We start from the raw sequence: 11,891 nt of genomic DNA, 5'->3' as shown, positions 1-11,891 counted from the left end.
GAATACAATTATTTACTAAGTTTCTAGATCATCTAGAGGAAAAAAAGGATTATCTCTCAATGAAATTCTCCTAAAGAAGACCCATTTTAGACATGGTTGATCCCTAAGAAGTCATAATGACCTACACCCTTTACATAAATTGGGGATCGACGGTACAAAATGTCTAGGATGAATGTAATTATTTTTTACTATAACGATAAACATCGATGCCGACATTTTTTTAATGGAGTCTCCTAGAATTTTATGGAACAAATATAAAAGGATAAGAAAGCAGGTTTTTCTTATTAAGGGTTTGAGTTTCAAAGGCATATGTTAAATGTTTGGTTGGTGATAATCTCTCTACCCAAATTAGATAATTGTTTATTTGTGAAATATCCATAAAAAGCCAAAAGGTATTATTTCTACTTCTCATAAGAAAATAAAGTGTATATTTCTCTTGATGTAGTATTTTCTAAGAAACAATTCATAAATTCAAGAGTTAATGAAAAAAAAAAAAGATTAAGCTGGTAGCGGTTCCAATTGAATGAAAGGAGATGGAGAGCCTCGGATAATGGTGCACTGGTTAAATTTTTTAAACAGTAATTAGGTATTGAAGGATTGAATCTTAACTGTGGTATATTACAAAGATTTTTCTCCAGTGAAATAATAATTCTAAAAATATTGGTCATTTGAATAGATTTTTATACATATTTATTGAATTATCGTGATGATTAATGAAAAATGTATATGAAACTAAATCAATCATCTTTATAATCTGGATATCTAAATTAAAAAAAAATACTAACAAGATACACTAGAAATATGTGGATACCATTTTATATATTCCTCCATTAAGGAAATAAATTAAAAAACCTAATTAATTAGATCAAGTAATATTGAATCGTGTATATCTGACATGATTGATTCGGTCCCATAAGAGTAAATTAGGAAGCACTTGTGGTGGGCGACATAAAAGCCTAGTATCCCTTGATTACGAGTTTCATTTAAAAAAAAATGCTACAAATAAATCATAGCTAAGAATCTAATTATGAAAGGTTGGCTAACAACATACGCCCTTCCCACTTCATCTAAACTAAATTACCTAATACTGGCAGCTAATAAGATAAAATAAAAAGATTATACCTATTAAGTAATTAATGACATATTATTACTAATTTAATAAACACACTGTTTAAAGGAGACAGTGAAAAGATGTACTATCAAGCCCACTTAGCAAGAAGAGACATGAGCCCTGCTCCCAAAAGCAGGGCACTGGTCGAGAGCAACTGGAGCATGGGCCTGCTCTGCACTCTCGCGTTCATGAAATCCTGGGCGAGCAAGTCCACCAGCGCCATGTAAATCAAGATCCCCGCCGACGCCGAGTTCAACACCCCTTCCACGATCAGCGCAGTCGGGCTCGATTCCTTGTACGCCGACGAGATCGCCATCCCGAAGGCGATCCCAGCCGGAGTCGTCAGCGCGAAGAACAGACCCATTTTCAGCATCGACCTCGCCTTCAACTTTGCCTGCGCAATGCATCCTCCCAGTCCGATGCCCTCGAACAGCTGATGGAAGCTCAGCGACGTCATCAGCGGCCGTATGGTCGCCGGCGACTCCGATGCGCCCAACGATATCCCGATTATCACCGAATGCATCACGATTCCGAGCTCCAGCACCTGAACCCAAACAGTTAGAACCGTCAGCTGACAAGCCCCATTTAAGTCGAAGCAGAGCGCCGGCGGTGCACCTGCGAAATCACGCGGTCACGAATCAGTTGCGCCTCCGCTCCCTGCGGCACGCGGCCGTGGGTATTCCCGTGCGCGTGCACTTCCACGTCGTCCTCCTCCGAGGTCCCCGCCTCGCCCACCGCGGCCGCCCGGCGGCCGAGGAAGCCGGTGGCGATCGCGTCGACGGCCAGCGACCCGATGGCGGCGACCATCGCGCCGAAGCCGGCGAAGGGGAAGTCCTGCCACGGCGAGGGGGCCAGGCAGGGGGAGGTGAGGCTGCCGAACGCGTCGGGCAGGATGTGGATAAACCCGGTGGCGAGGATCACGCCGGCGGCGAAGGCCTTGATGACGAAGAACCAGTCCTTCTCCGGGCGCAGGGCCGGTACCCACCGTCCGAGCAGGGGAATGCTGACGCCGAGGCTGCCGCTCGCCAGAATGGAGAATATGGCGGCGATTTTCAACGGGTCCGCCTTCTTCCTGTCGCTGGCCGAGGCGTCGCCGGAGCACTCGCCGTCGTCTGCGGCAACGAAGTGGCCGACCGGGAGATGGAGGCAGAGCAGCAACAACGCGCCTCTCGTCATCGTCTTCCTCCCAAGAATTACTCACCGTACCGTTTAATTATGCGGAACTAAATAGAAAGATGTGCAGTGAAGACGATGAGCCGGTGCGCGTAAGCCAGAGCGCAGAAAAAGGGGAACACCGTACGGAAATATGCGAACGACGCAGAAATTTAAAATTTTAAATAAAATTTACGTTGTTTACCAAAGACAAAAATATTACGGATAACACGTGGTCGAATGCCATTGGCTATAGGAAGTCAACCGAGGAGAAACTTGCCTAGGCTTGTGCTGGACTCTCCTTGCTAAACACGCCCACAGTTCATCTCTTGTTCCGTCGAGCTTTTGGTTGGGTTTGTTGCTCCAACTAATCGTAAAAGTCTCTCTATTTTGGCACCCAAGTGTTTGTTCTAACAAATTAATCTTTAGTTTCTTTTTCAAAGTTAACATGTAACTATTTCTTAAGTGACACATATCTCTTGCATAGATTGTCGAACAGTTTATGGCTCAGAGATTTATATCAAAGTTACATCGTAAACCCATGGGCCCTCCCACACTTATCCTCCCTCGTAAATTAACTTCTTGAGTCTATCATTACACAATTTTAGCATACAAGATACACCTAATGGTCTTGAGGGGAATGAGATTTGCCACCCTAAGCATAGTAGACTTATGATCATACTAGGATTTCAAAACTATGTATGAGGTGTATACACACATGCCATAAAAACAAACATATTGGTCAACATATCAAACAATTCATAAGGTAGATTCATGAATCTACAATACAAATTTGTAGGTATCTCCTAAGTGTAAATTTTATTGTCGAAAGAGACTTGGTGAATATATATTTAACTTTGATTCAATATAATTAAGTATTATATGTAGGATCTAATTAATGTTAGAGAGGGGTGAATAGTATTTATAAAGTTTATGAGTGACTGCGGTGATTATTCTAAATCAACAAATATAAAATACATAGCGGAATAAAAACTAATTTGATTAACTAAATGAATATTAAATTAACTAAATATGATATGCAATTTAAGGATGACAAATAGGCTAACATGCGAGATTCGACGTGCAAGACTAAAAATAGGAATACAAATACTAGCCATAGTTGCCGATTGAAGTTGACATTTGCAAGCACAACGTGTTAGCACGGAGCACAAGAGCTTTTTAAGAGCACAAAGATTTGGATAAATATATTATCATCGAAATAAGAGCTTTGGGCCTCCTTCTATAGAGCCCACATCGATATTGATGTTGATATGATATTATTTTATCAATCAGAATCACTCCGGTCACATGTTTTTTTTTCGAATAAGATAAATATATTATTGAAACAAAAGATTACAGAAGATACGCCTAAGGATTATCTAAGGAAAAAAAACTAAAATTCATGGATTTGTATCTTTAAAAACATGCTATCTACATTATGGAGTCCCATAACATCTTGCTAATCAAGCAAGCAAGCAAAAGCGAGATGATTTAGTATTTCATTTGCTTGCTTACAAAGAGGACAAACCTTGTCCATCTCATAGACTAACCTCTCTTTGGGTGCTCAATCATCCATGAGTTATCAGCCATAAAGTGAACGGGTGCTTGGGCATGAGGTAGGATTTCCTTATCACTTTTGCCCACACTTTAATGGCACCTTGCCCACACTTTAATGGCACCTCTTGGTCTAAAGGCTTCATAGGCTGAAGCTATACCCATGCCTTGACTGCCAGAAAACCATCTAATCAGTAGCTCAGAAGTAGACTGATCTGTAGGTGTCCGGATTTGCAGTGTATCTAGGATATGGAGTAACCTCTTGATCAATGCTAAATCAGAGTCCTTGGCTTGTCATTCCCATATAGTAGTTCAGCTGAGATATCTTACTGGTCGCCTATACCTTGCTTGCTAACGTGGCTACAAACTTTATCCCATCAATGACGTTTTTCGTTGTCTCTAGTTATTCGGGCACCTTTTAGGCGCTTGGAGCTTTGTCAAATTCTGATCTTGATCAACTCATCCGAATCACTAGATCTTGTCAACTTTAGTCTCCTGAAAGCCTTCTTCTATCGCCTAGACATTGAGGTCGTCCTGCTCCTCACTCTGGTCGCTTGGAACCTCCCAATTTAGTTAGTTGAGGTTTATCTCCAGCCAATCGCCCGAACTCCCTTCTGATCACCTGGAACTATCAAACTCGTACTTTTGAAGATAAAAATAATCACGAGAAATTATGGATCTTCTTAAAGACACTTATTATTGAGATACATGTCCATCTCTATAAGGCAATACTTCAATCTAAGTTAAAAGTTCCTCCAATTTCATTAGAGATAATATGGAAATATCTTGATTCACTACTATATAGAATCGAAAAGCGTTAAAAGAGGTGGGGGTGAATATCAAGTGTCATTTTTTCACAATTTTTAAAAAGTTCGAGAGATAGTAGAGGAATCAATAAATACAAATAATACTAACACCTTTCTTTTTACTTGATTCACAGCCTATGCTATTAGTCCAAGGCTTGCAATTGTTGATCGCTTTTATTGGACAATCCATTAAACAATCATTTAAGTAAACAATCACAAGCCTTGGATCCTTGACGTGACAGAATTCTAGGGTGCCTGAACCCTTGACGTGACTACACCTGGGCGAAGCTCTATTCGAGCCACCTTTATCCCTTCCGAGGTACGTGGGCCACTCCCGGGCACCAGCAAGATGACGTGTGCCAGCCAACCAGACTGTACCAATTCAGCTGCATGTGTAGCTAGGTTCGGATCTAACCAGGCGCTTGGACCTCTAGTCGTCTCAGTCCACTCCAGACGCTTATAAGCCCTTTTTCTAGCTAACATTCAGCTTTGATTTCCTATATCACAGAATTAGAAAAACAAACATAATATAAGAATAGAAATAATTTGGTAGTTTTAGGACTATCCGGTCCTGATTTTATATTTCACGTGAAACCCTAGGTTAGACTGACATCTACTGTTCTCTTCAAGGGAACACACCCTCACGTACTCCTCTCGGGAGAATTTACTTGACTTGCTATATCTTGGGTCCTCTAGACTTGTTTAGACTTCTCGCTCGACATCTGATCCTCTGACCCCCAAAACTTTCTCTTGATGTCAGATCCTCCAGACCCATCGGACTACTAGATATCTGGTTCTCCAGACCCGTCTAGACTTCTCACCTAGTATACTTGATCTGCCAAATCTTCCTACCCAGCCCCATTGACTAGGACTTTTTTGCCTAGCCTCAACTATAATTTCTACTTGCCTATTCGCAACTAGGACTTCTACTTGCCTATCTGTAACTAGGACTTTCCTATTACCTAGTATCCACTAGGAGTTTTGTCTTACCTAGTATCCAATCAACTTGACCTATTAGGACTTTCTGGTTGAAATACCTGCACACTTAGTCAACCTCATTAGATCACAATGAAACTTAACTTTGAACCTTTTCCAATATCAAAATCTAGGTTCGACTATCTGGAGCTCCCTGTACCAACAACTACTCCCACTAGATATGTAACATCCATAATGTAGGGTATGTATGTTATACCTCTACTCATTGCACTAGTAGTGCCTTCAATAAAATTTCAAATGCTTTCTTCAAAATATATATCCTGAGTTTAGTGCTACCATTGCCCTCAATAAACTTGATATTACCCATCTCGAAAAAGGACTTACTTGTGGGAACATCAAGCTTAAAGTCCTTCGACTTTTCAGAGTAACCCACAAAATTATAGTTGGCAATCCTTGAGTCAAGTTTTATGTCATTAGAACTATATATTAGTTAGAGCCCTAGAGCCAATTATATGATGATTGTTGTATGAACTCGATGTATCATATTCCTATATACTTATAAAGATATTTCTTTATGGTTATTATACTTACTTGTATTAGTGCCAAATAACTAAGTATAATAGCGTCCTTGAGTAGAAAGGTTCTTATCTATATCAATCGATTGGTTGAATTGATAGTGAGATGATATAGAGAACACTACTCTTAATCATTGCTAGTCAAATATTAACATTCAGGGACAATGTTAATGCGATGAGACTAGCATGTAAGTCAACTCGATGACTTGATCTCACAAGTCATGGATATAGAGATATCAAGTTGACACATGAGTATGCATTGGAGAATGTATACTGAATGACCCGCCATGAGAAAGTATCATGGATTGTTATATGAGTGTCATATACTTTCTCATGTGACTATTAGTATGACTATCAGTCCTTGGACCTGAAGTCACCATGATTCCCTACATAAGAAGTTACATACTTTGGCTTTGTCAAACGCCACCCGTAACTAGGTGGACTATAAAGGTGATTACTAGGTATGTAACAAATTATGCGGAGGGATGTGAGTGTTGTAGATGAGATCCATCCCTCCTATATGGCGGGAGTGACATCATGATTCTTGATAGAGTGAGACCACTAAGTGCATGACCATGCCCAAATGAGTCAATATGAGATATTGAACTAATTTTTTTAGAGTGAGTTTACTTGGAGTTCAGGATATAGATTGGTTAGAGGATGACATGGTCTATGCCTCAATCGATCAATCTATATGTCAAGGATAGAAGGACATTGTCACATATTGTGAGAGTCACAATTAGTAGTCACAAGGTGATGTTGGATGTCAACATTCTTGTAACTTGGGTAGTAATGATGTGTTGCTAGATACTGCTCATTACTTATGCTTCTAAATGGGTTTAGGGGCATTGCCAACGTTACAAGAACTTATAGGGTCGCACACAAAGGGCAATTAGATGGAGAATAGGTTCATATGATGAACCAAGAGGATTAGGTTCATGTGATGAACCAAATTAGATTAAGAGTAATCCAAATTAGACTAATTGAGTTGGACTCAATTTAATTCATGTGTTGAATGAGTCTAATTTAGATTATGACTCATTGAATCAATTTAATTCAATGAATGGAGATTCATTAAATCAAATTGACTTGAATCAATGATTAGATTTGATCAATCATGGGAGATAAATGGGTCAAGTTTGACTTGACTTGAGAGGGAAGATGAAGGGTCAAATTTGATTTGACCAATTTCTACCTCATTGTGACTTGGCATAGGGCCGACCAATGATGATGGTCCACATCATCAAGGCTACATCAAGTGTATGACACCTCATGAGGGAGACCAAGAGTCATGACTCTTGGTATTACATGGAGGTATATAACCTCTTATAAGGTGGTCGACCACTCAAGTTGTGTGAGTTACATTTTGTGTGCTCATTCAAGAGGTCATCTTCTTCCTCCTCTCTTCTCTTCTCTCCCTCTCATCCTCCATTCCCGTGACCACCAAGAGTGCTAGCACACTCTAAGTGGTTTTTCTCCACCTTTTGTCCGTGTGGATACGTATAGAGGGGTGTACACTTAACACCCTACGAGATCCGACGACTTTTGGACGAGCGGGATAAGTGAAGGGCTTCGATACAAAGGTATAATCTCTACCATGTAGATATAGTGTAGATCTAGGAGAAAACTAAGTATATGTAAATTTTTATCTTCACATGGATCCGTGGCAAGAACTTCGATGTTTTCCGCAACGCAAAAAAATGATTTTTGCGGCTCGAAAGTTCCTACAGTGGTATCAAAACCATGTGCGAAGCATATACTAGTTTTATTTGCATTTTATTGGATATTTGTAGATCTGTAAATTTCTGTAGATTTACTAAATTTTAACATTTTTATGAGTATTTTTCTCTTGGGGGCAAAACAACAAGTGTATAGTCACTTGGAGGTTTCTTGCCACTAAGAAAAAATTTTCGCAAACGAGTTGGTCTCGACCAAATCGGTGATCTAAATGATTTTAGGTACTGTAAGGTCTATGTAACACTCACAAAATTAATTTTGTGAGTAGGGGTGCTGCCCCTAACCCCGCAAGGGGAATTGTTATTTGACCTCAGTCGAAAAATCAACAAACTAGACCGCTGCGAAGTTGCGGCTCATAAAGGGTTGTTAGAATGGCAGTAAATTTATGAAAATTTATGAAAAATGCATATTTTGAATATGTGTGTGATGTTTTCATGGTTATGGCCCAAAAGACCCTATATAATTGGAAATTGTGTGTTGTAATTCATAATATGGCCTGCGAGCCGTCAGTTGGTTGTGCGTGTTATATTTTGTTACACGACATGTGTGTCATGCCCTACTTATTTTAATATTCCTGTTATAAAATAGTTTTAGACTTGAATATAACTCGAGTTTCACTTTTGTAATGTACAATTGAAGATAGAGTTACAAGAAGGAAACCGACAACACAAGGTGGTCAAATAAAGACCTTAGAGAAGGTGCTATCCTTAGGTTGACCATTCGATCTTCTCTTTGGCTAGAGAGGATCGTAGTAGGGCCACAACCATGTCACATTATTTTTCATTGTGTGTATGTGATGCATGCTATTGTAGGGTAATTAGTGCCTTGATGCGTATATGATACACATTAACAATTAGATTAGATCTTAATCGAGTCAACTCGAAATGCCTACCATGTTTTGATACCCATCACCACCTCGATCATTTGTTGTCGTTGAATCTGCCAAAGCAGAGCAACACATATTATCTTGATAGGGTGCGGAGGGACAATCTTGGTCCCGCCTATCAAAGCTTGGGTGAGTACAAACTCAATTAGATTGAGTATAACTAGTTAAATATATTTGATCGGGTATAACTATAGGCATTTTCCAACGGTTGGAAGATAGGATAAAAATCACATTTATACTAAATCTTGGGTGATTTAGCCAAAGCTAACTCAAGCTTTAGTATAAATGAAGATCTTGATCCTATAAACAAGAGTTGCATAGAGATGTAATTGATAATTAGTTATCTACCGATTATACTAAGTCTTGAGCGATAAGCCAAAGCTAACTCAAGGCGTAGTATGATGTGGATCTTGTCCCGCGTGAATTATAGCCCATTAGTATGAATCTAGTAGTGTGGTTTGACCATATCCATGACTTGATTCTACAAAAGTCCTATAATTCAGTGGGAGCATCATTTAGTTAAAGGCCTAATTAAATGATTAATAGAATATGATATTTACTTTCTGCATTATTTCTGTTGTAGATTGCCATGTCGACAAACAAAAACACTTTCTCCCTGCGTTATTTCGTTTATAATAAAGAACAAATAATGTTGTTCCATTTATTTAAACGATATGTTCTATTGTAGTGCATCTCTGATGAACGGACTCTATATTCTATACTTAGAGAGCCCCATCTATAACATAAGTACCAAAAGGTTCAAGTCAAATAAGATGAACCAAACTTATCTCTGACATTGTCGCTTAGGTCATATAAATGAGAATCGCTTATCCCAGCTCCATAAAGATGGTTTGCTGGACTCATTTGATTTCAAATCATATGTGACATGCGAGTCATGCCTACTGGGCAAGATGACCAAGACTCCTTTTAGTGGACACAGCGAAAGAGCAACTGACTTGTTAGGACTTATACATGGTGATGTATGTGGCTCTTTCAATGTCGTTGCCAGAGGTGGTTATAGGTACTTCATTATATTTACTGATGACTTCAGTAGATATGGTTATATGTATCTGATGACACATAAGTCACAATCCTTTGAAAAGTTCAAAGAATTCAAGAATGAAGTATAAAACCAGCTAGGCAAGAGTATTAAGATACTTCGATCAGATAGAGGTGGGGAATACCTTAGCCATGAGTTTCGTGACTATCTAGCTGAGTGTGGAATTCTATCCCAACTCACTCCTCCTGGAACACCACAGTGGAATAGTGTATCCGAAAGGAGGAATCGTACCCTATTAGATATGGTACGATCTATGATGAGTCACACAGATCTTCCTATATCCTTTCGGGGATATGCTCTAGACACAGTAGTCTTCACACTTAACCGTGTTCCATCCAAAGCTGTGATAAAGACACCATATAGGATATGGACTGGGAGAGATGCCCAGGTGTCTTTTATGAGAATTTGAGGTTGTGAGGCTTACGTTCGACGTCAAGTCTCGGACAAACTGGGACCAAAATCTGACAAGTGCTATTTTATTGGATATCCCAAGGAAACGAAGGGATATTACTTCTACATTTCCAGTCAACACAAAGTGTTTATGGCTAAGATTGGGGTATTTCTAGAAAGGGACTTTGTTTCTAGAAAAACTAGTGGGAGTACGTAACACACTATACTTCCCTTTTTAGTAATTAAGTACAAAGAAATAACTTTGTTACCAACATGTAGAGATTGAAGTGAGAGTGCTCCATGTGTCAGTGTCTGTATGCCCACCGCGATTGGAAGTCCTCGGAGCAGTTGTAGGGCGCAGCAGCTTTGCATTAGAGTCGCAGCAGGAAATTAGCGTAGTCGGAACCTCAAAAGGATGCGTAGTAGCTTGTATAGAAGTTGTATTTGGAAGCTTGGTAGAGACTACCCTTTAAAGGACATGGAGGGCGCCTTCCATAAGCATTGAAGGCACCTTCAATGCAGAAAATCCAATCCCGACTTCGCTGGGTCTTATTTGCGACGATGTCCAAAATTTATCCATTGGAAGGCGCCTTCTATGTAATTGAAGGCACCTTCCATAAACAGTGCAAGGCGCCTTCCAATGCTTGAAGGCGCATTCGAGTACTGTTCATCCGAAGACTTTTTGCTCCTTTTGCCTTACAAGTTGTATTAGTCCAAAATAAAAATATCTAACCTGTAAAATAAAGTTAGCACAGTGATAATAAGAGGTAGTAATTAGTTCCTGTCCTCCCAGAACCAGGAACTAGTCAAGGTCTCAGATTAGGAATCCAAAATGACCCTAACCTAGACCAACGCCTACTGTCCCTTAACCGGGACGTGTCCTCACTTAGTCACTCTCTTCCAGTGACTTACCTTTACTTACTAATTTGTTGTTGGTTGACTAGCCTCTTGACCCACCAGGTCTTCATGCCAATTGTCCGGTCTGCAGACCTAACTGGACTTCTACCGGTTGTCAGGTCCGACGAACCAAACTGGACTTCTCGCCAGATATCCGGTCGACCCATTGATCTATTTGGATTTCGCACCAACTATCTGATCCATAGACCTTGCTATATCACAACACATCTAACTTAACTTTCTTGTCATTCATCAAAATCTGAGTTAGACCGTTAGTACAATCTGCACCAACATGTTCGGTTTATTAGTGCAGTTGGCATTAATAATTGATCTTTATTTTGATAAGTCACAAATGATTAAATTAGATTCTGTGTGATCTTATACTTTTACCGAATACGTAGGAATTGATAGGTCTAAAGGACCTAACACCAGGTTGAAGTCCAATTAGGTCTGAGGACCTGATAACTTGTACGAAGTCCAGATAGGTCAAGATGTGATTTATATTTGGCAGGAAGTCTAGCTAGGTCTATAGGGCCTGACAGTTGGCTGAAATTCATTTGGGTCTGCGAACTTGATAACTGGCAGGAAGGTCGGGTGGCTCAAGAGGCAAGTCAAGTGACTATAAATGATAAGTAAAAGTAAGTCACTGAGGAGAGTGATCCAGTAAGGATGAGTCCCAGTGGGACTATAGACACTGGTCTAGCTTAGAACTATTTTGGAAATCTAAGCTGAGACTATAACTAGATCCCAGTCTTGGTAAGACAAGATTTAATTAATAATATCATTT

The 11,891-nt window shown here is 39.8% G+C and overlaps 1 protein-coding gene across 1 annotated transcript; it reads right to left on the bottom strand.

The window, feature by feature from the left end:
- Nucleotides 1–1,199: 1,199 nt before the first annotated feature.
- LOC121979939 (zinc transporter 8-like) lies at nt 1,200–2,287 on the bottom strand. The gene is made up of 2 exons (XM_042531913.1): nt 1,727–2,287; nt 1,200–1,655 (listed from the first exon to the last, which is right to left on the bottom strand). Exons 1-2 carry the CDS (start codon nt 2,285–2,287, stop codon nt 1,200–1,202), a joined length of 1,017 nt encoding a protein of 338 aa, XP_042387847.1.
- Nucleotides 2,288–11,891: the final 9,604 nt, after the last annotated feature.

This window comes from Zingiber officinale, chromosome 5A, assembly GCF_018446385.1.
Source record: "Zingiber officinale cultivar Zhangliang chromosome 5A, Zo_v1.1, whole genome shotgun sequence".
NCBI lineage: Eukaryota > Viridiplantae > Streptophyta > Magnoliopsida > Zingiberales > Zingiberaceae > Zingiber > Zingiber officinale.
Note: the sequence above shows the minus strand (reverse complement) of the source record. Positions and strands in the feature narration are given on the sequence as shown.

Excerpts from the sequence above, each read along its gene's own strand:
- LOC121979939 (XM_042531913.1), bottom strand. The coding sequence starts at position 2,287 with ATGACGAGAGGCGCGTTGTTGCTGCTCTGCCTCCATCTCCCGGTCGGC. Across the intron at positions 1,656-1,726 it reads GTGACCGCGTGATTTCGCAG|GTGCTGGAGCTCGGAATCGT; the intron begins GTGCACCGCCGG and ends GTTTGGGTTCAG.